The sequence below is a fragment of the Rhinolophus hipposideros genome (assembly GCF_964194185.1).
Source record: "Rhinolophus hipposideros genome assembly, chromosome: 8".
NCBI lineage: Eukaryota > Metazoa > Chordata > Mammalia > Chiroptera > Rhinolophidae > Rhinolophus > Rhinolophus hipposideros.
In genome coordinates, this window is record NC_138054.1 from 63,233,047 (window position 1) to 63,260,855 (window position 27,809).

At 36.5% G+C, this 27,809-nt stretch overlaps 1 protein-coding gene across 5 annotated transcripts in view; it reads right to left on the reverse strand.

The window, feature by feature from the left end:
* Positions 1–27,809, reverse strand: part of MAST2 (microtubule associated serine/threonine kinase 2) — a 179,002-nt gene that overhangs the window by 61,895 nt on the left and 89,298 nt on the right. Inside the window, exons 1-2 of one of the 5 annotated variants that reach the window (XM_081055908.1) lie at positions 20,148–20,382; positions 17,070–17,264 (exon numbers count right to left, since the gene is read on the reverse strand). The exons of 3 other annotated variants lie outside the window; for them this stretch is intronic. In XM_081055908.1, coding sequence (XP_080912034.1) covers positions 17,070–17,264; positions 20,148–20,197 — 245 coding nt within the window. In that variant the 5' untranslated portion in view covers positions 20,198–20,382. Of the gene's footprint in view, positions 1–17,069; positions 17,265–20,147; positions 20,383–27,809 lie in introns of those variants that run through there. One more of the 5 variants, XM_081055909.1, reaches the window with a different exon arrangement.

A 27,809-nucleotide genomic window follows, 5' to 3' on the forward strand; every position in this document is an offset into this window, starting at 1 on the left:
AAAAGCAGCCACAGTGATCCCTTTAAAGCATAAATCAGGTGATTTTACTTATCTGCCCAAAACCTTCCCAAAGCTGCATGTCACCTTCCCAATTTGCTTATATGATAATGTGACCTGCTCTCCCCCATCCCCCCTTTCTCTACATCTTATTTTGGATGGCAGGTCTCCTGGGATTAATCAAGTATTTTTTAACTCCTGCTCCATTGGTTTGGAAATTATACACTGTTTTATTCTTTTTTAAAAGTAGTTATTATTATTAACGTTTTAACGGGTACTCTTGTCTAAGATTACCCAGCATCACAACCCTCCTTCTGAACAAAATTAAAAGCTCTTAACTGCAATTTTCCCCCACCCCCTTCCAAATTTACACGTTATTTTGCTTCAGTATTTCAGGTCTATCTTGCGTTTATATGGCCAAATTAGTAATTATTTTTGTTCTATACAATAATTATATTACTTGCCTAGATTGACTCATATATTTTCTAATTTCTTTTCTCAGCATTCCCTCTTGGATCTCATACCTTTCTTCTTTCTTTCTGAAATACATCCCTTAGCAATTATTTCAGTGAGAATCTGATAGGGACAAACCTTCTCAATATTAGTGTTTGCTTGTCTGAAAATGTCTTTATTTTGCTCACTGACTTCCAATGAAAACTGAGTAGGTACGTTAAGTCCTCACTTAAAGTTGTCAACAGGTTCTTGGAACTGGAGCAAAACCATGTATAATGAAACCAATTTTACCATAGGCTAATTGATATAAACAAGAGTTAAGTTCCAAGGGCATATCATCAACATTGAACAAAACATTATTCGAGGATCTGCTGTATAGAATCTCACAGCCTCTTGTTAACAGTAACATTGTAACAGTGATAGTAACAGTAACAGTGACATAGTGGGAAGTTTCTATAATATGGAAACAGCAACATGTCCCATCCCCAATCTAAAGATAGAGTTGCCCACCACATCTTGGTAAATGTACCTGCCACCTAGAAAACCAGATAATTCTGTCATTGGTGACTGTAGTTGATGCTCACATTCCTAGAGTTCTACCTGAATAAACCTGGTAGTAGAGATGGGAGAGAAATTTAAAAGCCCTAGAGTGGGCACGGCTTCAGAATCTGGTATTCTAAGCATATCTATATTTCCAGTGCCCAGGACAGTGCCTGATACAGTTATTATTATTTGGATAACTAATAATTAAGAGAGAATGGTCCTGTAATTGAGTAATTGAATGTACTCAATTAATGTAGAGTACATTTAATTGTACTCTACATTAAATGAAGAGTACATTTAATGTACTCTTAAATGTAAGAGTATTTAAGATGTACTCTTAAAGCAGTACATTTCTTGGTAATCAAAGGAAAGTGGCCAAAGAAACTAATCTTTTTCTTTTAATAGAGGACAATTCCACTACAAAAGACCTCTAAAAACATGGGCTTGGTTAGGGTTTCGGCGCGGGAATTCCCACCTGTTCACAGGAATTTTCTTCGCTTTCCCATTCCCGAATCCCGAGATATAAACTGTATTCTGTTCTCCACAATGAATCATTTCCACAAAGTGACAGCCAATACTACCAACCACCTGGCTTCAAGGAGCCGATTTCCCCGATTTCCCAACCAACTTTTCTCAGGATTCAGGAACAGGAAAGAGATAAAAATTCAGAACGGGTGAGAATTCCCACCCTGAAAACCTAGCCTTGGTAAAATGAAGTAGTATAAGGCTATTCCTGATTATACAGTGTCTGGAAAGTTGTAGTATATTTGGTTTGTCTTTACTAGTTCCCAGGGCTTCATGATTTCTTTTGAAATTCCAAGTCATAAGCCCATTCCCAGGCTACACTTCCAGATCAGTTTCTTTGAGAGCTAGTGGTTAAAGGGAAATGCAAAATGTCTTGTAATCCCTCCATATTTTTGTCCGACATCCAAATTAAACATTGCATTAGTAGGGGTTTCTGCCTCCTCCCCCAATAAATAGCCCAGCTGTCTGGCCTGTGCCCAAATTTCCACAACAGAGAAGATTAGAAAACAACTCCATTTCTAGGAGGCAGCCCTGGGTACAGAGGCTACTTTAAGGACGACGCTCTCACTTTCAGTTGTCAGATCACTATCTCAGTTTTTCAGTGACAGTTAATCACAAAGCTCTATGCCAGACACTCAAAGGACTAAAAATGTGCAAATAAAAATCAATCTTTGGCCTTCAGAGGCCCACACTCAGGCAACATATACTGACACAGGTTGTCAGTGGTGCAGGAGCCTTTTAAGAATCTGGGTGTCTATGCTCCACCAAAATGAAGGATTAAACTAAAAGGAAGGCAGAAGGTCTGGGGAACTCAGACCCAAAATGGAGAGGTACTGAGAATATGATGATGGCAGCTATGCAAAACGACTAGAGAATAATCTGTCTGGATTGGAGCAGAAGATAAGAGGGCCCTGGAGTAATGCCAGTGTGTGTGCCTGTGATTAGATCATCTACTGTAACATATCGAGAAGCATTTTGCAACTGTGGTAGAAATTTGGGGGACTAATAAAAGAATGCCACGGAGAATATAAAGCAATGCAAAAGTGAGGTAATTATTACCCCCAGAAAAACAGAAACAAATATAATCACAACATACAATCATTCAATTAGGAAGAATATTTATGAAATCAAAAGAATTTGACATTAAAATAGATGAAAGGAATTCAAAGTGGTTACTTTTGAGAAGCAAAAATCAAGGATGGTTGGAGTGAGTGTAAAAGAATACCTGGTTTTCTATTATAAGCCTTAATAAAACTGATTGACTTGAGAAATTATGTCTATATATATATTACTTCAACAAAATAAAAATTAAATTTAAAATGTGGTTGGGTTACACATATGTAAAATGAACAGGAAGGGGATGGTGGAGGTGGAATATTTACCCAGGTAGGAAAAGAAATTTGTAGCAAGCAGTAATGTGATAGCAGTAATTATTCTGTACTTTAATTGGTACAAACGTTTTACAAATCTAAGTTGTAGTACGTTTAAAGAAAACTCACATGATTACATCAATCCTCTGCTCAAAATCTTCTAATTGCTATAACCAAATAAATACCTAAATTAGTTATTAGCATGCCATTCGAAATCCTTCTTGATATGGCCCCTGCTGATTTGTCCTACACATTATCCTCATCGCTCCACAAATCCACCCTCCATACACTTTATACCCCAATAGAGAACAAGCCCATGCTACTATGCCTCCACTCCCTTGCACATACTATTGCTTCTGCTTAAATACCCTTGTCCTAAAGGTCTTTCTGACAAAAAGTATTAATTCTTCTCAAGTTTCCTTTTCTTTAAAGCCTTCCTTGTGTTCTCCAGGGCAGAATTAGAGACTGGCTTCCATACACTGGCACTGAATCTTGTATATCCTTCCATTATGGAATGATTTACTATGCTTCCCATGCCACTCCCACCACAAACCAAGTAGCTTCACAGGAGAAATCTAATTATCTGCAAATGAGTAGGATGAAAGACACAGTTCTTATTACTAACAAATTTTCAAGGAACAAGTAATCCTTGTCTTATAAAGTTATGCTTAGAAAACAGAATAAGAGGAAAAGCTGCTTAAGTTATTGTATGACAGTGTAATTTTGATTCAAAGCCAGATCACGACAGTCTAAAAAATTATAGGTCCATTTCCTTTATAAACATACAAGTTTTAACCCTACAAAAATTTAGAAAGTTTATTAAAACAATAAAACAAAAAACCCCACTATGATGAATTTAGTCTGTGAACCCCTGAAAGTCCCGGAGACCCTTTCAGAAGGTCTAAAAAGTCAAAACTATTTTCATAGAAATACTGAGCATTTGCCTCTTTCATTGGGTGACATTTGCATTGATGTTACAAAAACAATAGTGGGTATAACTTCTGGCACCTCAGCACAAACAGAACCAAAATGTTCTAGTAGTTGTATCTTTCACCATCATTAATTGCAGTGAATCTAGGTTCACTTAAGAATGTATATGATGAAGCAACAGAAACCAAGAAGCTAGAAGAAATCTAAAGTAAAGCTAAGAAAATTAGCCAATAAAATCAACAACGGGAAGAGGAATTTCCTTGAGTTGAAATTCAAACAATAGAAATTTGAAAAAGATGAGCAAATAGAGAAGTTTAAGATCATCAGAGATAAAAAATGAATAAAATTAAAAAAAAAGAAAATTAATGAATCAAAACTGACAATAATGAAACAAGACATTTGGATATGGAAAATAATTTAATGAGATGTTTTATAAATTAAAATTATAGATATTGAAACTCAGTAGATGAGGTAAACTCTAGCTTTAACATAATCAAAAGAGAATTCGTGAAATATAGAATCCACTTAGAGACAAAAGTGAATGATGGCTATGGTACTAAATGCTTGGACCCTATCTGGGGCCACAGTATAGAGGCCTGAGAACAGACTTAATACCTAGAGAAAAAAACTGCAATATAATGTGCTGTGTGAAACACAGATACTTTCTAACAGTTTTAGTCCACTGTTCTAGTTCTTCTATATGAACTTCTTACAAACATTTTGACTGGGGAGAAAATACCCTATTTTAAAATTAATTAGTAATCCAAAGGAACAAACACAAAATCTACACAGGCATATTATAAGAAATTAATATTCAGTATATATATAAAGAAATCCTACAATTCAAGATCAACAAGAAAAAAGAACAGATTTTGGGGCCGGCCCGGTGGCTCAGGCGGTTAGAGCTCCATGCTCCTAACTCCAAAGGCTGCCGGTTAGATTCCCACATGGGCCAGTGGGCTCTCAACCAACCACAAGGTTGCCAGTTCAATTCCTTGAGTCCTGCAAGGGATGGTGGGCTGCGCCCCCACAACTAGCAACGGCAACTGGACCTGGAGCTGAGCTGCGCTCTCCACAACTAAGACTGAAAGGACAACAACGTGAAGCTGAACGGCACCCTCCACAACTAAGATTGAAAGGACAACAACTTGACTTGGAAAAAAGGCCTGGAAGTACACACTGTTCCCCAATAAAGTCCTGTTCCCCTTCCCCAATAAAATCTTTAAAAAAATAGTTAAAATGGCAAATTTTATGCTCTGTGTATTTAACCACAACTAACAATGAGAATGAAAAAAAATAACTATAAAATAGAGAAGAAAAATGAAAGGGAAAGAAAAAGCAAAAGGATTATATACTATGAGATCTACCCCACGCGAAGTTGGTTTAAAATCAACATGTTATACCAGAATAAAGGACAAAAAGCACATGATCAACTCAGTAGATGCAGAAACCAAATTTAACAGAAGTCCAACATACATCCATAATAAAGGCTTTCAACAAACTAGGGATAGTTATGGGAACATCTTCTACCTGATAAAGGTCATCGATGAAAAACCCACAACTAACATATTTCACAGTGAAAGACCGAATACTTTCCTCCCTAAAAGAATAAACAAGGCAACTGTGTTTGCTTTTGCCACTTCTGTTCAACATTGTACTAGAGGTTCTTGCTAATAAAAAATAGCATCCAGATTGGAAAGAAAGAACTAACACTGTTATTATTCACAGATAATATGATCCTGTGTGTGGAAAATCCCAAGGAATTATAAACAAAACAAAACAAAACAAATTACTAAAACTAATAAACAAGTTTGGCATGATATGAATATATAAACACCTACTGGATTTCTATATACTAGCAACAAAAAATCCCAAAATGAAATTGAAAATACAATTCCAGTCACAATAGCATTAGAAAGAATAAAATAGTTAGGAGTAAATTTAACAAAAGAAGTTTAAGACTGGTACACTGAAAACTACAAAATACCAGTAAGATAAATTAAAGAAGAGCTAAACAGAGAAAAAGAGAGATTCCATGTTCATGGATTGGAAGACTCAATATTGTTCAGGTGACAACCCACCCCCACAATTGACCTATAAATTCAAAGCAATCCTTATCAAAATTCCAGTAGGCTCTTTTGCAGAAGCTGATAAGCTGATAGCCTTTTTAACAAATTATGCTGGAACAAATGGATAGCCACATTCAAAAAGAGAAAAAAAAAATCAAACAACCTTTACCTCTTACTATACACAAATATTAATTTAGTGGATCACAGACTAAAATTTAAGATCTAAAACATAAAACTAGGAGAAAACAGAGAAGAAAATCTTTATGCGTGTACCTATGGGTTAGGCAAATAATTCTTAAATACAGTATCAAAAGCATGATCCACACAAAAAGTTTTAAACTTTTTTTTACTTCAAAGGACTCCACACAAGCAAATGAAAATACAAAGCACAAACTAGGAAAAAATATTTTCAAGTCATGTATCTAGAATACATAAAAAAATTCAGTAATAAGACAAAAGAATCAATTTCTTAAGTGGACAAAATATTTGGACAATCCACCAAAAAAGATACACAAATCAGATCATTGGTTATTAGGGAAATACAAATTTAAAGCCACAGTGATCCACCACTACCCACTAGAATGGCTACATTCAAGAATACAGAATATCTGGTGTTGGCGAGGATGTAGTAAAACAATTCCTCAAATATTGCTGGTGGAAATATAAAATGATACAGCTACTGCAGAAAACAATCTGCCAGTTTATGCTTTACTTTAAAAAGTTAAAAGTTTAAAAAGTTAACTTTTTAAAGTTAAGCATAAACTTATCATACTACACAATTCCATTCTTAGGACTCTACCGAAGAGAAATGAAAACTTATGACCACATAATGACATGTATGTAAATGTTGTAAATGTTCACAGCAACATTTACTCAAAATAGTCCCAAACTAGAAACAATTGAAATATCCATCAACTGGTGAATGGACTAGCAAAATGTAGTCTATCCATATAATGGAATACTATTTAGCAATAAAAAGGAGTGAACTACTGATATGTGCTACAACATGGATAAACCTCAAGAACATTATCTTAAATGAGAGACCAGAAACAAAAAGCTACAAAGTGTGTGATTACATTATATGAAATATTCAGAAACAGGCAAATTTATACAGGCAAAAAGCAGATCAGCGGTTGCCTAAGGCTGGGAGAAAATAGGATTAACTGCAAATGGGCACAAGGAAATTTTGGGTTATGAAAATGTTTTAAATTTAGATTATAGTAATGATTGCACAATTTTATAAATTTAGTAAAAACCATTGAATGATTTACAATTGGTGAATTTTATAGTAGGTAAAGTTATTTTTTTTTAAATTATGCAGATCCTGAGATTGCAACTGATATACTTAGTGGACTCACAAATCCACCCTCCTCCTCTTCTTCCTTCCTGAATAATTCAGTCTAGAAGCCATTAGATGATGATGATAGCCAAGTGTTTTGGGGGTTGGGAAAAAGGCACCCAGCATGAGATGTGAGAGACTGGTGGGGGTAAGGAAGTTGTCTGCTTGGAGAGACCAGTGGTAATCAGTTTGGCATGTGGTGTTAGAGACTCAGCAAGATGAGAAGGGTATATACACAGGAGGTCAGTGATTGCAAAGGGAGATTGGCTGCATACAGAAAGAAATGCTCAAATAAGTAAATACATTGAGAATAATGGCAGTTAAAGAAAGAAGCTACAAATGTGGAAAAAACTAAGATGAATTGGATTGAAAGTAGAGGTATCCATGTGAGCTAGTAAGTTTTGATATAAAGAGACCAAGAAATTTAAAGAGATACGTTTAAAAAGATGTGTTACATGTATACATTCTCTGGGAACAGTGCATCCATACATCAGCAATCAAGCCTACCATCTATCTCTTGGCTTTTAAATACCATTTTCCACTAAAAGGAACCACGCTCCTTGGAGATATGGCTAATTCCAGGGTTAGGGCAGGGAAGTACAAAACAAGCCACCCAGTCACATGATATCAGGCCAGAAAGTTAGGATGTTCTCAAAAACTGGAGACATGTGAGTTCATGATAATATAATAAAATAAGTGAACAAATGAACAGAGAAGAGAAAGATTTTCCTTACAATGCAATGCCAACTGATAGGTGTAGAAAGGATGATGGAATTAGCAGAATACCATTTGGCAACCACATAGCATAATAACTCAACCAAGAAACATCAATGGATACTAAAAATAGTGGGTTAAAATTTGATGACAAATGGCGTAGTTACATAATTTCAAGAACCTTCCCTCAAAATACTTATTAATTACAAAGAAGAAAAGAGTTACTTTGCAGCAGGGAAATGTAGCAAATATACCTTAATCAAGTGATCAAGGTTAACATCGCAGTAATGGGACAAAATAAAAGCCTGTATCACCTGACAGGATGCAATGAGAACACACCATCCTTTTTTGATATTCCTACAAAAGATGATGAAGGGGATCAGAATATGCCACCCCCAAATATGCTATTTTGGCAAAAGCATTATTTTAAGCTGAAGGCAACTGAAAATCAACAGATGCAGGAAAGGTTCTTTGCTCTTCCTTTTATCTGCCTAAAACCAGGCAAAATTTCCTTTGAGAAAGGTGTCTGTACCAGGGAAAGAAAAGCTACAATGAATTTGCAAAGCCTTTGCAGACCTTACTAAAATAGCCCTTATCTTCCATTAATTCCGCCATATATTTCCCAGTTACTTCCCCACAATTTATCATCCCTTCAAGCCCAAACCCTCTTTCCTCTGTTAAAGGATATCTAGCTTCCAAGTCTTATCGCTTCTTTGAGTTTCATTTCTTTTCTGTGAATTCCCATGCATGTAAATATTAATAAAGTGTTCTGCCCTTTCTCCTGTTAATCTGCATTTTATTAGTTTAACTTGCAGCCCCCCAGACACTGAACTAAGAGGATAGAGGACAAGTTTTTCCTCCTTAACAATCCATAACCTGAATCTAATCTTGAGGAAATACCAGACAGACCCAAATTGATGGACAAGCTATCAAATAACTGGCCTTTAATTTTCAAAAGTGTCCATGTCATAGAAGTTGAGAAGACTACAGAATTATCCCAAGTTGAAGGAGATAAAAGCAAATAACAATGAAATTGTAATACATGATCCTGGATTGGATGGATCCTTTTGTTACAAAAACCATTACCGGGACATTTAGTGAAATATGAATTAAGCTTGTGGATTAGATGATGCTATCTATCAATGTTAATTTCCTAACTGAAATGGCTATTATCATAGTCATGAAAATGTCTCTGTAGGAAGTACACACTAAAGTATTCTGGGGTGATGGGATATCATGTCAGGAGTTGATTATCTAAAAGGTTAGGGCAGGGGTTGGCAAACTGTAGAGGGCCAGATAATAAATATTTTAGGATTTGAGGACCATATGTGGTCTCTGTTGCATAGTCCTTGTTTTGTTTTGTTTAATGTAAAATCCACTCTTAGCTCAAGGACTGTACAAAAAACAGACTGCAGGTTGCATTTGGCCCATGGGCTGTAGTCTGCTGACCACTGGCTGGAGGCAAGAGGGGGGCCTCTTTGAACTATTCTTGCAAATTTGAAATTATTTTTAAAAACTATTTCTGCCAAAGTCCAGAGCAATCACCTGAAAAACTCTGGAAATGGCTGCAACAGCGGTGAATAAGGGCTGAAAGAAGTGGTAGGACTTGGAAAGCTTACTGGATAAAAAGCATTCTTTCTCACTCTACCACATGCTGTGAACTTTCCTGCTGACAATTAATTGGGCCTATTCTTCTCAGATGACCACAGCCTCGGCCTCCTATGCAGTTGACTGAAACGAACGGACAGGAAATTCCCACCACATAAGGTTGGGAAATAAATTCTTCATCCTTAAGGAACATTTTAGTATGACTTTTTAGTCAGCTACTATGAGATACCATTTCTCTTTTTAGTCAGCTACTATGAGATACCATTTCTCACCTATCGGATTGGCAAAAATTCAAAAGCTTGATAAAATGTTCTATCGGCAAGACTGTGAGCAAATAAGACTCTAACACTGGCAGAAATGCAAAATGGTATAACTACTACGGAGGGAAACTGGATAATATCTAATAAAACTACACACCCATTTATTCTTTGACTCAGCAACCTAATTCTAGGAATTAATCCTGAAGACAATGAAAATCAATTCTTCTATACCAAAGATCTATTGTTAAAAATGATTTGTGTCTCTGACTCTTCCCCCAGTGTGCTAGTTCCTCAACAGCAAGACTCTAGCTCCAAACCTATCCTACTCACCAAGATCAGGACCAGCCCAGCCCTAGTCAGAGTCACTCAGAATCAGCACGGCCCCTCCTCCTGGAGCATCCAGGAGACTGAAAGGGAAGCTGCAGCAAGAGGCCCTCACCAAATAGCAGTTATTTCTGTATTGCCTGAGCTGCTGGGCTCCTGGTGCCTGGACCCAGGGCACCTACTTAACAAGAGTCTATACTATGTCACAAAGTGCCCCGGGACAATTACTACTGAGCCAAGAGACAAGCCACGGTTTTCCTCAGCTGAGCATTCAGGTAGCAACTACTTAAACGGCAAGCCCCAAGGGCTTTCATACAGGTATATATCCTGTTGCACCGATTTGAGCAAACAATCTTTACTACAAAGCAGAAGCTAGCAGGTATGAAACACTGCCAAGAAGCTGATCACAATCAGGCCTTAGGTTGAAGGCCCAGGAAGAAGAGTCTAGCTGAGGTGACTCAAGAGGAAGGGTACTTCACTGTAGCTCAGGGTAACAAACAAGTAATGAGGGGAAAATTCCTTTTGTGTATGTACTGTTGCTAATACATGGAGAGGGAATGAAAACAGCACTCTTTTTGTAAATTCCTAATAAAATAATGGATCTAGGTGATAATTATCAGTGGCCACTACTATCACAACAAGGGCAAGACTTAACATTACCCACCTCCTGACATTACTACGTATTACTACGTATTCTTCTCCAGCTCCCCAAATCAAACCAGGATCAGATCAAGCCAGTTTACAGAAACTATAGAAGTCATAGGAGTATGTTATTAGGTTGGTGCAAAAGTAATTGCGGTTTTTGCAATCATTAACATTTAAACCGCAATTATTTTTGCACCAACTTAATATTAACAACCTCTGAGGGCTGCAATCAGGAAAATCCAAAATGTAGGCAAGTCTACAAGGACAAACAACTCAGTTTCTTCCACAACTGAAATGCAAGAAGGAAAAAAGGAAGGTGAGAAAACCTAGATTAAAAGAAACTTAAAACTCAGATGACCAGACTTCCCAATTTGTCCATGACAATCCAGACTTATGCCTGTTATCCCACTATAATTGTTAACAGAATCCCTTTTCATTATCAAAAGTTTCTTAGTTTAGATAATAAATTATACTATCACCCTACTTAAGAGACATGTTAACCAAATGAACTGTGTTGGCATAGTTTGAATATTGATTCCAAAAACCAATTGTAAAAAACATTTGAAAGCTGACCAAATAGCTAATGATATTGATAAATTATTGTTTTAGGTGTAATAAGGATAATATGCTTATGTTTTTAAAAAGTCCCTTACCTTTAGAAATACAACACTGAAATATTTACAAATGAAATAACATGTCTGGGATTTGTTTTAAAATAATGGGGGCAAGTGGGAGACTAGGGGGATGCAGACAAGATGATACTGACCACGAGTTGATTATACAGACACTGGGGATGTAAAACTATTCTCTCTAATTTGGAACGCTTTTGAGATTTTTTTCCATAATACAACATTTAACACAGAGAGTAAGCTTTTCAGTAAACAAAATTTCCCCAGAAACAGACACATCCTCGAAACCTTCAGCGGCTTGCTTTTCACCCAACAGTAAGACTTTGGCATTGCCCAATGGAACTGTATGTTTATTCAGAGTCACCTGAAGCCAGGATCTATGAAAAATTCTCTGCCATACAGTTTCCTGAGATTAAGTCACAGTTAGTGTTCTTCATTACTTTATCTTTCCATTAAACAAAAAAGTACTTTCCCTTCCCTAACAGAACCACATCCCTCGAAGACAGATACTCTCAAGTTGTTCCTTCCCCTATACAGGAGGAGAGAAAGAAATGAAACACCTTAAAACCGTTTTTAAGGACTTTTCTTATTGTCAAAAAATAGCCCCTTTAAAATAATAATAAAATGAGTATTTCTCATTTAGTCCATGCCCTCGTGCACACCAACAGACCAGTTTCCAGCAGTAACAATTAGTGAAACTACGAGAGAGGGTAGGAGGGCACCCAACCGCCCTGCCTTATCTTAGGCAGTAAGAAAGCTTCTATAGCAGGACATAATGATACGGGAGACCTAGAGCTCCACGGAAAAATAAGAATATGAGAAAACTTATGGGAGCAAAAGGAAAATCAATGAAAACAAAATGAAGTATGAGAATCAGTAACATGTGAATTTTCCAACCAAGGCAGCAGCAAAATAACTATTATATTATAGCAGCCTGGGTAGTATTCTGAACAATTTTACACGTGTTGACTCAATCCATTACAACCCTTGAAGTATTATTACTATCTCCACTTTAATGATGTAGAAAACTGAGGTAGAAAGAAGTGAAGTAATTTGCTTATAACAGCGCCAGGGTAATAAGTTCTGAACACGTACCTCTTTTAGAATTACTTTGAAAAGCAGTTGTTTAAAAAAAGAAAGAAAAGCAGGTGTTGATTAAAATGAAAATAGTGTTTTCTCTTTGGCAGGAAACAATCTTGACAGTACCAAAAAGGGGTTTTCAAAGGCTGCCCAGTTTTGGAGGAGGCCCAAAGGAACACCTGTCCTTTGCCATAAAAGTCTACAGAAAGCCTCTCACACATGTGACACAGGAGGCAAGAGGGCTGAATTAGTACCAGCTGCAAACTTCAGTAGTGAACTTGTGTTGCTGAAGATGTTCAAGCAAAGACTAAATAGCTTTTTGCCAGACATTGCATGAAAGCAATTCCTATGCAGTAGGGAATGGGCTAGAGCTAGAACCCTTCCAATGTATCTATCACCCTAAAAAGGATTTCTTGCTGCAAATACTCTCACTTTAGGTCAGATGAAATCTATGACAATTCAAAACCAATTCGAAACCCAAGCCATTCTATGTTCTAGAAAGTTGCCAATACCAAACTTTTATCTCCAGGAGGCCTGAAGTTGGGCCAGTGAATAGCCAGAGACATACCTGTCCCCTCGCTCTTCAGGGACACCAGTTACACCACAGATCATATCTAGCATTCCTTCAAACAGGGTTATACCAACAATACAATACCAATGTCTGAGTGCCAAACAATACGGGCTGGAATTATATTCTTAGAAGACGTACAAGTTAACTAATAGAGGATAATTAATGCAACCCAAATCACAACATATTTACTATGCATTATTTACTGAAGTCATTTTTCCCTTCTTTCCACATGCATTTGCTCAGTTGCTTAATAATAGTAATGTTCAACAGGAACATGTACATGGTATGAATTGCATAGAATTTAAGTTCGTCATTGTGTTCACTAGGCACTAATTCTGTCCTAGACCCACTGTGAATACAGAGAACAAACTAAGTTATTGGACGACAGCAATAAACAGGGGTAAAAGATAAAACAAAATGTCATAAACCTACAAGAAAAACAGAGGTTTTTAAAAGAAGGTATAAAGGTAATGGCCTGGAAGTGACAATGGACTGTGAAACACCAATTCTCAACCCCAGTTTGGGTAATTTATTAAAGAATGATATAAATATGTCACTTTGGGAAAAGAGAAGACCTGAGGCTGCAAAATTATTTAGTTTCAGAAAATACTATACTGCATAAAGGAGTATCTTAGATGGAGAAGCAGAACAGTATAGTTGTTAAGAATATGATCTCTGGAGCCAGAATGCCTGGGTTTTAATCCATTTCTACCACTTATCACTGTGTTATCTAGAATACTTTATTTAATCTCTCTGTGCCATGGCTTCCTCATCTGCGAAATGAGCATTATAATAATACCTAACTCATAGAATTGGCGTGAAGATTGAATGATCTACAAATTTTTAAATGTTTAGAATGGTATCTGGGAGCTATTAAGTCCTCAGAGTTCGTTCACCTATTAACTAAATACACAATAGCACAGGTTTCATCAGAAACGTTACAGCAGAGAGGTTAAAACCACAGACATGGAATAAGATTCTGTGGGACTGAATGCCAGTTTCTATTGCTTAACAGTAACTTCCTTAACCCTCTGTACCACAGTGCCTTCAGTGATAAAATAGATTTACTTGGATTATCCACTTCATCACTAAAAAGGACTCGTGTTACCATTTTATCAGCGTATTTCGAGGATTAAATTAATTTTAACACATATAAAACATTTAGAAAAATGATGAGTACGTGGTAAATGCTCAGCAAATGTTAGCTATTCTTATTATTCTTTTGTTGTTTCATTTCTCAACTTTTCTTGACTAAACAAGATGAAACAAATAGTGTGTCCTGCTCCTACTAGGTTTATTTTATCTAACATGTGAATCTGTCAATCAATAATCTAATGAAGCAAGCTTCACTTCTGATGATAGAAGCATGACCTCAAAATTAGGTAGATTGGATTTCTGCCTCCTGCCATGATAGGGAACAGACACCAGATTTACCCTTGTGCCTTAAAAACTGAAAAGAAAAACAAAAACAGGAACATGTGAAACAACAGTTTTTAGATATTGCACAGAAGGTTAACAAAGTAAACCCTAAAACTGACCCAGACTAAATCCTAAGATTGTCCCAGCTTACCACCTAGAGAACATTTCCAGGAAGCAACACAAGAAAGGGGTACCCAAAAAGAGCCCATCAGTCTCCCTGAGCTAACGAGACAGAATTAAGAATTTGGAAGGTTAAAGGTGGCAAGAATTTGGAAGGCAGAGTACCAAGAGCAGAGAGAGCTTGGCAAGGGGTTCCTATCAAGTTTACAGCGGAGCACCAATGAGCACATGTGGGTAAGGAAACTATTCAAGAAAATTAGCAGGTGGTACACTCCCCCGGGCTCACATAGGGCTAAGAATAAATCACGTTCCCACTAGCCTGAGTGGAAAAAAATGCATAATGCATGGCATTGAGAGAGTACTCAGAAAGTACTGCCTCAGTATTAAGAAAAAAATTAGCCCCAAATGCCGGTCTGGGCCCACTAACAAAGTCTAAAAGTAATCCCTGAAAGGATCAAACTATAATATTCCCAAACAATTTAACTGTATCCCAGAACAAAATCCAAGGAGCTTCAATGAAATACATACATATCCAGCAAACAACAAGATAAAATCATCTTGCCGTATCACTAAACTGGTACTTTGCATGGAAGAGATACAAAAGAAGAATGGAATGAAACACAAATATAATTGATCGGGCATGGAAACAAGTCTAGGAAAGAAAAAACATGAAATTTAACAAGTTTTCAAGCCCAAAGCCACAAGACATTTCTTCAGATTCTCCTAAGACCGCAAAGTTGGGTAGCCTCATACCAAGGTCTAGTACCTCTGGAAGGGGCAACTTCAGGGAGAAATCAGTCTCTAACAGTGTCTTATGTCAGTCTAACACTGCCCTAAATTGTCTGTGGGACTTAAGCTCCCATATCAAATAATGTCACTTAAGTCTGTATAATAAGCTATGCTTCTACTTAAATTTTCAGTTTTCCAGGTTACATTCCCCCCGATCCCCCGCTAACAAAAAGCTTAGCAAATTCCTATTGGTCGATCATACCTTCCTTCTTGAGAATTTTTTTCAAGTGGCTTCCAATATGCCTCTGCTGGTTCTTCTCCTTTCTGAAGAGCTGCTCCTTTTCAGTCTCTCCTTTGCTAGTTCCTCATCTCCCCAGCCTCCTAAAGTCAGATTGTGCCATGACTCAAACCTTTGATATTTCCTCATTTTCTATCAATAGTCACTCTCTGGAGGATTTCATAAATCTAATGATTTATTTCACTTATACACTGACAATTCCTAACTACATATCGTTAGCCCAGAGCTCACATATCTCTAACTGAACATCTATAATAATTAGCTATTGCTTGCAATTTCCCAGTCTCAGTTCATGGTAATTCTAACTTTCTAAGGGTTCAGCCCCAAATCTTCAGTCTTCATCTTTTTCTCCCACTCTGCATCTAATCCATCAGCAAACCCTACTAATTCTACCTTAAAAATACATCCCCAAATCTGACATCTTACTACTTGCACCACCATGGGTTCAAACAACTGTGTGTCTTACCTAGATTGTACCAGTAGCCTTCTAATGATAGCCTGTGACCCGTTTGATCTAAGTCAGATCATGACTTTTGCATTAAACCCTTCAATGGCTCCTCAACCTACTACACATAAAAACAAAAATCCTTAGAATAGCTTTAAAGTTCTCCATTATATCTCAGACCTCATTTCCCACCGTTCCCCTCCTAACTTACTCCACATCAGCTTCACGGGACTTTGTTGGACAAAGAACACATGAAGCAACTCTTTAAATCAGGCGTTTGGCACTTAATGTTGCTTCTGTCTAAAACACTCCTCTTTCAGATACCTCTATTCTGGCTCTGCGACTTCCTTTTGGTCTTTGCTCATAAGTCAACTTATCACTGAGGACCTCTCACTCCATCTTATATAAAATGACAATCCCTTCTTCCTTTATCCTAATGTATTTTTCCAGTATCACTTATGTCCTTCTGTTATATATTTCCTCATTAACTTGTCTTCCGACACTAGAATCTAAGCCCCCCCGAGGGCAGGGACTTTATCTCTTTGTGTTTACTGTTTTGTGCTCCATACCTAAAACAGTGCCTAGTAGTACATAGTATGTACTCAAATAATGTTTAATACATGAAAAGAGAGGCAGAAAGAAATGGGCAGAGGGATATTTTCAGCTATCTGAACAAATCACTAAACCTGTTTTGGAATCAAATTTTCCTGTTGTATAAAACGTAGCAATTGAATTATTTAATATTTAGAGAGTTCTATGCTTCTCCTATGGGGTGGTCACAGACAGGATGGGCACACATCTACCTACTAACAGATATCCTACTTGCTCCTGAAATTTTGAATGTAGCAGCAATCTGTGAAATTTCTTTTACTCTTCACTGTGACAAGGCCATGACTTTTACTCAGTTTCTCCCCATTATTAAGGAGAAAGGTTTGGATTTTACCTATTAGGCCAGAAGCAATCACCCAGACCCACATTCACACCATAGCAGGTTTCCTTACCTCCACTGCAGTGGGCGGCTGGAACAGGGACTGCCAGGACTGCTATGGGCTTGTGGGTTCATGAAAAAGGCAAGAGGAGAAGCAGCGAGAGCACAATCAGCACTATATGGGATTTTAATGAGGGATAGGGCTGGAGCCGATGTGGGTGAAAACATGGGCTGGTTTACTTCAGATCCTCGGCAAAGAGAAGAGATTCTGACAAGGTACCATAGTAGAAAAAAACAAAGTCAGTGATCATTTTTAACCAAAAACAAACATTTTCAAAGTGGGTTAATTTAGGCAAGAAGCTTAAGAAAAGTTAAGTGGTCAAAAATCATTCTCAAATATCATGCCTCGGTACCAATGTTGGCACAGATGACCACTGAGGCTAAAACTTAACCCACAGAATTTAAACCAAAAATTGAAGCTTTGGGTATTCAAAGTATTTAGAATTGGCTTCTGGGAAAATGTTACAAATTCACTATAACTTATCAACTAGCACGCAATAGGTAGTATTTTGTGTTCAATGACTAAAACTTCCTAGAGAAATATTTATGTCCATAAAACATTCTCAATAGTTTATGTCGTTAGATTATATCTACAACAACTTATTTAGCTAACTTTTGCCTAATGAGTATATCACATAATGTCACTTAACTCTGTACAACAAATTTTGCTTCTACTTAAACTTTTCCAGGTTACTTTTCCAGGTTACTTTTTCCCCCCTAAAAATAATCTAACCATATCTTACGTGTGTAGTCCTAATGAAGACTATAAAGTAAATAAGATCCTTAGACTGAAAACAGATGGTAAATATAGATTTCTACTTTGTTGATCACTGATAGATATGTCACAGACGATGAAAAATAATTGACAGGTGCACAGCATTTAGTGGGCTATAGTAGTGGCATGGCTTTCTATTCAAATACCATATTAAACTAGAATATTTATTTCCAAGATAAAAAACAAAACTTAAGTATCACATAAGCACCCGATCTGTTGTAAAATGTTAGTTTCCTGTACTGTTACTGGTGACTGTTTGGATATGGATATGTGACATTCTATTTGTGTTTAATTACATATTAATTACATAATAATTACATATATTTAAAAGAAATCTTTTCCTTCATACATATTATTCCTCTAGCTGGTTTCAGCATATTTCTCAGATGAGTATACAATACGAGGATATAATAGAATGGGAAAGCAGAGGGCAGACAACTATTTAAAATTACAGATATGCCCAAACCTATTTTTTTTTAATTATAAGAAGTAAAAATATTAATTTGTGATTAGTTTCTCACTGTGAGACTTTTCAATTTTCTAAAAAACTATTTCAAACATAAGCTCCCTGGTATATATAAGCTAGAGCTAATTAGAACATGCAATAAGACATTTAGTTCTTGTTAACCTGAATAATATTGCTTATACAAAATTTGAGACTTAAATATTATCACATAAAATGAGGCTTTAGCCATTTTGATGAATTAAGATTATAAAAATCTATGAAAGCCAAATCTCATTATCCTTACCATTCTCCAATCAAGTTATACACCGAGGCTAGAGTCTAAAAAGGATTGTTTGAAAAGTTAAAGTAATTTATAAATTACTAGCTTTTCAAGGAAAATTAACTAATCTAAATTCAAAGTCACTAAAACAGATACAATGATTACCAATACCAGTGCACCAACATTTGGAGAGCATGATTTTTGACCACTTAATGTTTTCTTAAACTACAAACGCAATTAAAATTTTTTTCAATTTTGCTAACAAGTCATCTTTACTTTAAATGACACTTTAGTTGATGAAGCTTCTTTTTTATAGTCTTAACCTTTTAGCCTTAGTATGGGACTAAACCTTTTTAAAAGTACAGTTGAACCTTAAGCAATGTCGGGTTAGGGGTGCCAGCCCCCTGTGCAGTCAAAAACCCATGTATAACTTTGACTCCCCCAAAATTTAACTATTAATAACCTACTGTTGGCCAGAAGGAAGCCTTCCCAATAACATAGTCGATTAACACATATGCGTATTTTGTAAACGTATTGTATATTGTATTCTTACAATAAAGTAAGCTAGAGAAAAAAAATCTCATTAAGAAAATCATAAGGAAGAGAAAATACATTTACAGTATTGTTTCAAAAAAAACCCATGTATAAGTGGACCTGCGCAGTTCAAACCTATGTCTTCAAGGGTCTACCATGTGCCAATCCTTCCAATTATATACTTCAAACAAGCCTGATTTTCCAAGGTCTGGTTGAATAATTCAGTCAATAAGCATCCATTAACATGGAAGGTTAATGACCCAAAGTAAGCCCAATGAAGAAATCTGTGCATTTGAATATGCCATGCTGTCTCTGTGAAAGAACTAACATACAGGAGAAGAAAAGGGCAGTCATTCCCTCTGCCCTGTGAGTTACACAAAGGCCAAGACAGATCACTGAGGTGGAATGGATTCTAGGACACGTCTTCCCTTGGGTCCCTAATTTCCTGATCAAGTCACTCAGCACCTAATCATTAAATAAGCCTGAGCAGCTCTTGGTAAAGCTACCCTGAAGTGGAAGGCTCCTTTTGTTGCCCAGCTTTGAAATGCTCACCTAAGTCTATTTCTATTATTGGCCAACATAGAAATAAAATTCAGGTCACACACTCTCACGGACTCAGGCTTGGATCTGCAAAGGCAGATCTGAGGTCCTGAGCTGACAGGCCAGGGGCAGAAATACAATACCCTCTCTAGTCAAAGAAGATGCTTTCATTTCCATTTTTCTCACGTTCCTGGGGCTTGTATATGCAGCTTTGACACTAACTTTAAACATCTGCTTTCAAGGCAGGAAAACAGTGATCGCTTTTCATTGTTAACCCAATTCCCCAAGTACCTAAGAACCCCTAAACGGACATCTAACTCAATTTTCAGAATTAAAAACCCAATATGTCCCTGCCAGAGCCCACTGTTTTGACCTTGAATTTATGAAGTCAGCTTAGCCTTCCTGACAGACGTCACAAAAGCAGAGTCGTTATCCAACTAACTAAAGGTGTGTTAGTTGGCATTAGTTCTTTTCCTGATAACTGCCAGTTTCCACTCAGAGACCCCAGCCTCCTTACTGAATCCGCAGGCATGGTGCTCCCAGTCTCTCTCTCCTCCGTTTCATCATTTTCCTGGCTACTCAAGCTTTTGCCCTCTCACACTGGAGTCTTGGCAGGAAGTTCTCTCACACAAAGGGTATGCAGTCTATAAGCCAAAGGAAACTTATAAAGGCTTCCCAAACTTAAGAGAAAAATTAAAGCACTTTTCTTCAACCTCCCCAAAGACCTAACAGCCCCGGAGGCAGCAGTGAGAGAGTGAGGAGTCCCAGATCCCAAAGGAATCAGCTGTCCTCTAATCTGCCTGACATCATTCACACTCAGCCTGTAACAAATCAGAGCCCCAGAGAGCACCTTGTTCCTCCTCAGTAACAAGCACCGAACTCCCTCCCCCACAAGTCAGTTGCAACCTCCAAGCCTGAGGCCTGGCAGCACTGAACACTCTGGCAGAAACTGTGCATACCAACTTGAAATCTCACCCTGTGACAGAAATACTATTAACTCTGGAGGCGTGGGCCAGGCTAGAACATTTGTTGCAGCAGGCAGGGGATTGGAAGACACTAAGGATCCCAAATCATTAAATTAATGAGCTTCGGATATGTGGGCATTTCTGCAACATTATTCACTCTCAAACCCAGGCCTGTGGAAGATGACAGAGCCTTGATGTAAGGGCTTAAAGCATGGTCATTATTCAAATTAAATTATTTCATCAATTTAAGTAAACTCTGTACCCCTTCTTTAGAAAAAGTTCAACGTCATTTTTTATTCATTTTCTACCACTCTATAATCACTTGATAACCCTGTGGTCAGAAAAGCCTTAAGGAAAGTTAAGAAAATAAGCCCAGGAATTATTTAGTTTAATTTCATTCAGCATCTGTTAATGAAATCATTTATATGGTAGATGTTACACAAGACATTGAGGTAAGCTGCAGATGGTCTCTAATAGTAAACTACTTAACTTATATATGTTTTGGTTTCCCCATCTGTAGAGTGACAATAATTAAGGTGCATAACATATAGTTGTGGTGAAGATTAATACATGTGAAACAAAAAAGTGCCTAGCACAGAGGAAGTGTTATAGAACTATTAGCTATTATTATAGGTCTTCCCCTCCAGGAGCTAGCCCAATCTAAAGGAGGAGAGAAGCCCAAACACATAAGAAACCATCTGACAAAAACAGCCTGATCTGAAGAAAGCCAAGTGATCAAGTAAACTGTGGAGCTAAACGCTGACAGCAAGGGAGCCAACGAGTAAGCAAAAGCCATGGTCCCATGCTCCAAAGTATGTGCCTGCTCTGATGGGCTCCTCTCATTCATCTAGATGACAAAGTATGTCAAATTGTTTTTCTAGGGTAACGTTCAAAGGATTAATTCATACTCTAACCAGTCATTTTTCAACTGTAGTAGGTCAGAGCTCTTAAGTAAGTCATGAAATATATTTAGGAAGACCAACATTTTCTTAAAAAGGGAAATAGAATAAAATAGAATAGAAAAGAAAATATCAGAGTGCTGCACACATAGTAAGGGTAAGAATTGTTTTGCAAAATTTGTGTTCGTGACATCTAGTACTGAAATGTGTGTGTGTGTGTGTGTGTCTGTATGTATGTATGTATATGTATATATATATATATATATATATATATATATATATATATATGCAAATGTGTGGTGGGTTACAATGTAAAATGCGTTTGTTACCAAAGACCACAGTCTAAAAAATTTGAAAATCACCATTGTAAATACTCAAGCAAACTTACCCCTCTAGTAGTTACAGACACTCACCTTTCCTCTCCAGGTACTAGGCCAATCACTCACAGCACCTATTTCAGAATCCTCTGTTCTCTACAAGTTCTAATGAAAATGGAAATGCTCTCTCAGAAATCGCGTACCTCTTAACAAGTACAGAGCCCACTCTGGGAAAGTCTCGCGATGATATCAGGGTCAGTCACAAAAGTCCACACTCCCACAACTAAGAGACCAGTTGAGGTCTAGCTCCATTCCGAGTCAAGGTCATACAGTGAAGGCAGGACCCTAAGTTTCTCCTCAATATTCTCTAATATTAAAGCCCAGGCTACCAAGTGACAACAATAATTACATAACAGCAACCAATATGTGTAAGTACTTACTAAGCACTCTACATGTAATACCAGGTAGTCTTTATCACAGCCCTATGATATCATTGTGCTATTATTATTCCCATTATTTTTTTAAAATCCTGTCTTCAGCTAAGTTGGTGAACTGAAGCAATCTCTAGAAGCAATGTTATAAACCTCTGTGCTATAATACCTTTCAGTAGAAGGTTCTGACAATAGCAAATGGATTTCTCTGTAGTCTGCTCTGCAATAATAAATTGGGAGAGTAGGGAGAGCACAGAGCTCCTTAAATAATGCTAAAGTCAGAAAACATTTATTTGATTTTTAGAGAATGAGAGTCACATCTTATGTTCTTCATCTGATCCAAAGAAGGTATCACTCTTACCACCAGAGTTTAATACATCCCCCCACAGAGCTCTATCTTTAAACTTACTGGCATTAGAATCCATTTGTGCCAATATTCCTGTAGCTTTGTCAACACTAGGATAGCTTAACATTTCCCTGGGACTGATGACAGCACTCAACAATTTTCAGTATGGAAAATAAAACATCCACCTTTTCTTATTCATTCACACAACAACTATTTATTTGTTGACTGTGTTACCACCCTTAAAGCCAGGTAAGAAAGGCCTCCGCCATAGACCTCTCACTTTAGGGGTTCTGCAAAATAACACAAACACAAAAATAAATTCATTAAAGAAATGAGGTAGCCTCTGTCACACTTGTGATCTGGTGTTCTGCTTTGGCAAAGCAGAACCCTAAACATCCATTCTTGTGACTTACACTGTTTAGACCCCAGGAAAATGCTTGTCCACATCTTTCTTTATATGTCTTTTTTAAAAAGGCAACCATGTCAGATTGCTGTTTATGGATTGTGAAAATGCAAAATTCAGAGAGAACTCTGCCTGAGATTATAAAGTATTTGAGCAGCACCGTGTCTTAGAAGTAAGCAAAAAGACAAATTAATTGGCCTGTCAAACCCTTCATCTCAGATAACATGAACGTAATAGACTTCTTGGCTAATACAAGCATTGTTTCTAAGAAGAGCCAAACATTCATTTACTTGATTTCTTTCTGTTCTAATTCATGCTTCTATTAAAAATATTTAAATTTAGCTCAATATTCATAACAGAGCTCATGGCAGCTGAAGAACATTTTACAGAATTAAGGAATTCATATTACTAATAAATGTATTTATGTGCAGGGTTAGCCATAATGTGTTAAGGACGGAGACCAATATTTTTATACTAATAGTTGAACAATTAGTGCTAAAATTCAATTTGTTTTTATAAAAATATATACTTAGATGTATCTAGAAATCACAAAATTATTAAATTTAGTTATTTAAACAATGTTGAATATTTAAAAAGAAAAACAACTTGTAAGCACCAAAATTTTCAACTTTTTACACTTATTTTATTTTTTGATAAAAATATATTCAAACCTGGTATTCTGAATACAATTACATTTTCTTTTTAAACCCTATAGACCATCATAAATGAGTACAAGCTGTGATTTTGACAGATATAGAAAAATAGGAAAGTAGAACTTAGGAGAGAAAAAAAATAGCAAATTTACAAATAAGTTGGTCTGCTTAAATTTGAAAAAAAGTCTGCTAATGAAAATGAATGGATTTCACATGCAGACAGAAGGCACATATACAATTATTAGCAGAGAAGAAAAAATTGAATAAATAAGCCACAGTATTCATAGAAGCCAAGTAAATGCCAATAAAGAATGCTTGTATGACTGTTCATTAAGTAATAGTATCTTTCCAGTATTTAGCCAAATACAAAGATATTTTACCATGTGGTTTAATGGTAAAATAATCACAGAAAACAAAGGAAAATATACAGGTTTAATGTAAATGATTTTGAAATTTGATACTAAAATAGCTGAACATGTAAGATGGATTAAAAAATGAGGAAACAAATAGTCACTGGCAAGGATAAAGACTTAAATGAAATTACTAATTTAACTGGTAATAAAGTAAGAGAAAAAAAATAATACCTAGCTTTTTAAAAAGTAAATGTTACTCAGTTCTATAGATTATAAAATGGACAAAAGTCACATTAAATAACTAAATGTTATACATATTGAGTTAACTGAATAAGAAAATCAAGAGATAGAAATGAATAAGAATTTAATTAGCTTTACACTAGATGCAAAAAATTTTGATTTGACTTATGAGAGAACTTTAAAAAAAACAAAAACCTCTCAATTTGGGGCATTAAGATTGTCAAACTTTCACCTGCAAGCATGACAAAGTTAGTGAAACAAAACCAGCCATTCTGCTACAAAACTACCATAAAATATTTGAGGCAACAGTTTTCAGGCACTAGGGAAAGGCAACGCAAGAATGCAAACACAGAAAGAAGAGAAACTCAAACGCTGAGACATTCCAATTGTCCCAGTTAGAGAACTGGAAACAACTTTTTTAAATTATAGTTTATTGAGGTGACAACTGTTAGTAAAGTCACATAGATTTCAGGTGTACAATTCTGTAATACATCATCTCTATATATCACATTGTGTGTTCACCACCCAGACAGTTCTCCTTCTATCACCATATATTTGAATCCCCTTTACCCTCATCTAATGCCCCCCTCCCCCTTACTTTCTGGTAACCACTAAACTATTGTCTGTGTCTATGAGGTTTTGTTTCTTCATGTATTTGTCTTGTACTTTTGTTGTTTTCAATTTTATATACCACATATCAGTAAAATCATATGGTTCTCGACTTTTTCTAACTTATTTTGCTCAGCATCAAAATCTCAAGATCCATCCATGTTGTCGCAAATGGTACTATTTCACCTGTTCTTATGGCAGAAAAGTATTCCATTGTGTATATATACCACAACTTCTTTATCCAATCATCTATCGAAGGACACTGGTTGTTTCCATGTCTTGGCCACAGTAAATAAAGTTGCAATGAATACTGGAGCACATAAATCTTTTATGGATGAATGTTTTCAGATTTGTTGGGTAGATACCCAGGAGAGGGATTGCTGGGTTATATGGTAATTCTATTCTTAATTTTTTGAGGAACCTGCACACTGCCTTCTAGAGTAGCTGCACCAGTCTGCATTCCCACCAACAGTGTTTGAGGGTTCCTTTTTCTCCACAGCCTCTCCAACACTTGTTACTATTTGTCTTGTTGATGATAGCCATTCTAACTGGTGTGAGTTCTTACAGTGGCACAGAGAGCTAGAGTTCAAGCAAAACACAGCAATTCTACTAAACTGAGGAGGCACAGATTAGATTTCAGGGCAGCTAATCAAACACACGGCACACACGCATCAAGAACAACAATATGCTAGGCCATAAAAGAAGTTTCAAGAAATTTCAAAAGATTGAAATCCTGTAAATTATGTTGTCAGACAACAGAATTAAATTCAAAATCAATTACAATAAAAAACCCTACAAGTCCCCCCCAATATTTGTAAATTAAGCCACACACTCTAAATAATCTATTAGTCAGAGATGAAATGACAAAAGAAATTTGAAAATATTTTAAATTATAATGAATATACAATATATCAAACTTTACAGTCTATCAAACTCACTGATTTAATCTTCTACATTAAAAACTAAAAACAGCAAATTATATTCAAAATACAAGAAAAAATAAAAGCAGAAATCAGTGACAGAAAAAAAATAACAAAACCAAAAGTTGGTACTTTAAAAATATTAATAAAATAAAAATTCTATTAGGACAATCAACAAGCAAAAGGAGAGAAAACACAAATTACCACTGTTCAGAATAAAAATGGGTATCACACCAGATCAACAGACAGTGAAATGAGAACAGCATGAACAACTGCACCAAAAATGTATATAAAATGGACCAGAAAGCTCAAAAAATGTCTTACCAAAACTGACTTAAGATTTAGACAATATGAATTATGCTAAGTGACATAAAAGGACAAATATTGTGTGATTCCATTTATATGAAGTACCTAGAATAGGCAAATGCAGAGAGACAGAAAGTAAGATAAATTACCAGGGGCTGGGAGAAGTGGAGAACGGGGAGTTACTGCTTAAAGGGTGCAGTTTGTAGCTGGGATGATTAAAAAGTTTTAGAAATAGATAGTGGTGATAGTTGCACAACACTATAAATGAACTTAATGCCACTGAATTGTATACTTGAAGATGTGTACAATTCAATGGCAAATTTTAATGTATATGTACATATATAATCTTATCACAAGTTTTCAACCTTAAAAAAATTAATCCAAAAGGGATTAAGACCCAAACATAAAAAGCTAAAATTACAGAACTTCTAGAAGAAAACATTGGAGAAAATCTTCATTATTTTGAGATAGGCAAAGATTTCTTGGACAGAACATGAAAACTCACAAAATGAACATCAAAATTAAGATTTAGGATCTTAAGATACGATTCTAAGGTATCTTTCAAAGGAAAAGGCGAGCTGTAGACTGAAAGAAAGTAGCCACAATATATCTGACAAAAGATCTGTATCTGGAAAATATAAACAACTCTTATTAACTCGATTTTAAAAAAAAAAAAAGCTCGTATTTTTTAAATGGGCAAAAGACTTGAGCAGACATTTCACAAAAGATATACAAATGGCCAATAGGGACGTGAAAAACATGCTCAATATCATTTTCCATCTGGGAAAGGCAAATTAAAACTACAATGAGACACCACTGAGGTAGATGAAAAGCAGGCTGTGGGGGCAGGGATGGCTGAGAAACAAGAAATCTCCGCCCTTCTGAAACTTATCACCAGATCCCAAGGCAGGATGGATGGTTGGTGGTCTGGGAGCTGGCCAAGACCAGCTGCAACCAGCTAGACCAACTTGGTGAGGATTTCACCTGGCAGTGATTCTAAGATTCATTTATACACTCATTACAATGTATTAGCATGCTAAAAGACATACCCCGTGCTGCCATTGTTAGAAACTAAAAAGACCACAAAAGGACACAAAATAGCCATAGGAGCACTTTTAGGAAACCTCCACCCCTTCCCAGAGAATTCTTGAATATTTCTTCTACAAATTTGAATGTACAGCTCCTAATTAAAGGGAAACCAATAATAGGCTCAAACCTCCGCAGGAGCAGGACTGCTCTGTCTGTGGAGTAGCCTGCTTCTTTCTTCTGCTTTGCTTGAATAGACTTATCCTTGCTTCACTTTTATTTCCGCTCCTGCTTGAATTCTTTCCTGTCTGCTGCCAAGAACCCACTGGTTTAGGCCCTTTCTCTGGGCCTCCCCGTGCAGAGGCATCGCCCACTCTCCTGCAACACCACTACACACCCACTAGAATGGGTAAAATTTGTTAGTCTCACCATAACAAGTGTAACTATGGAGGCGGGCCAACTAGAACCCTAATATTGCTGGTAGGAGTATAAAATGCTATATCCATTTTGGAGAATTATGTCGAGGCTGTTTACAAACATAAACATATACTTATCATTTATTATTTGAAGGGGGAACAAAAAACAAAGCAATTTTTTTGGCTGTTTGATTCTTTCACGTTTTAAAAGATAAAAAATATTTTAGTCAAAAGAATTTCCACATAGCAGGTACAATGAAAGTGACACTGCAATAAAATATAAGGAAATTAAAGC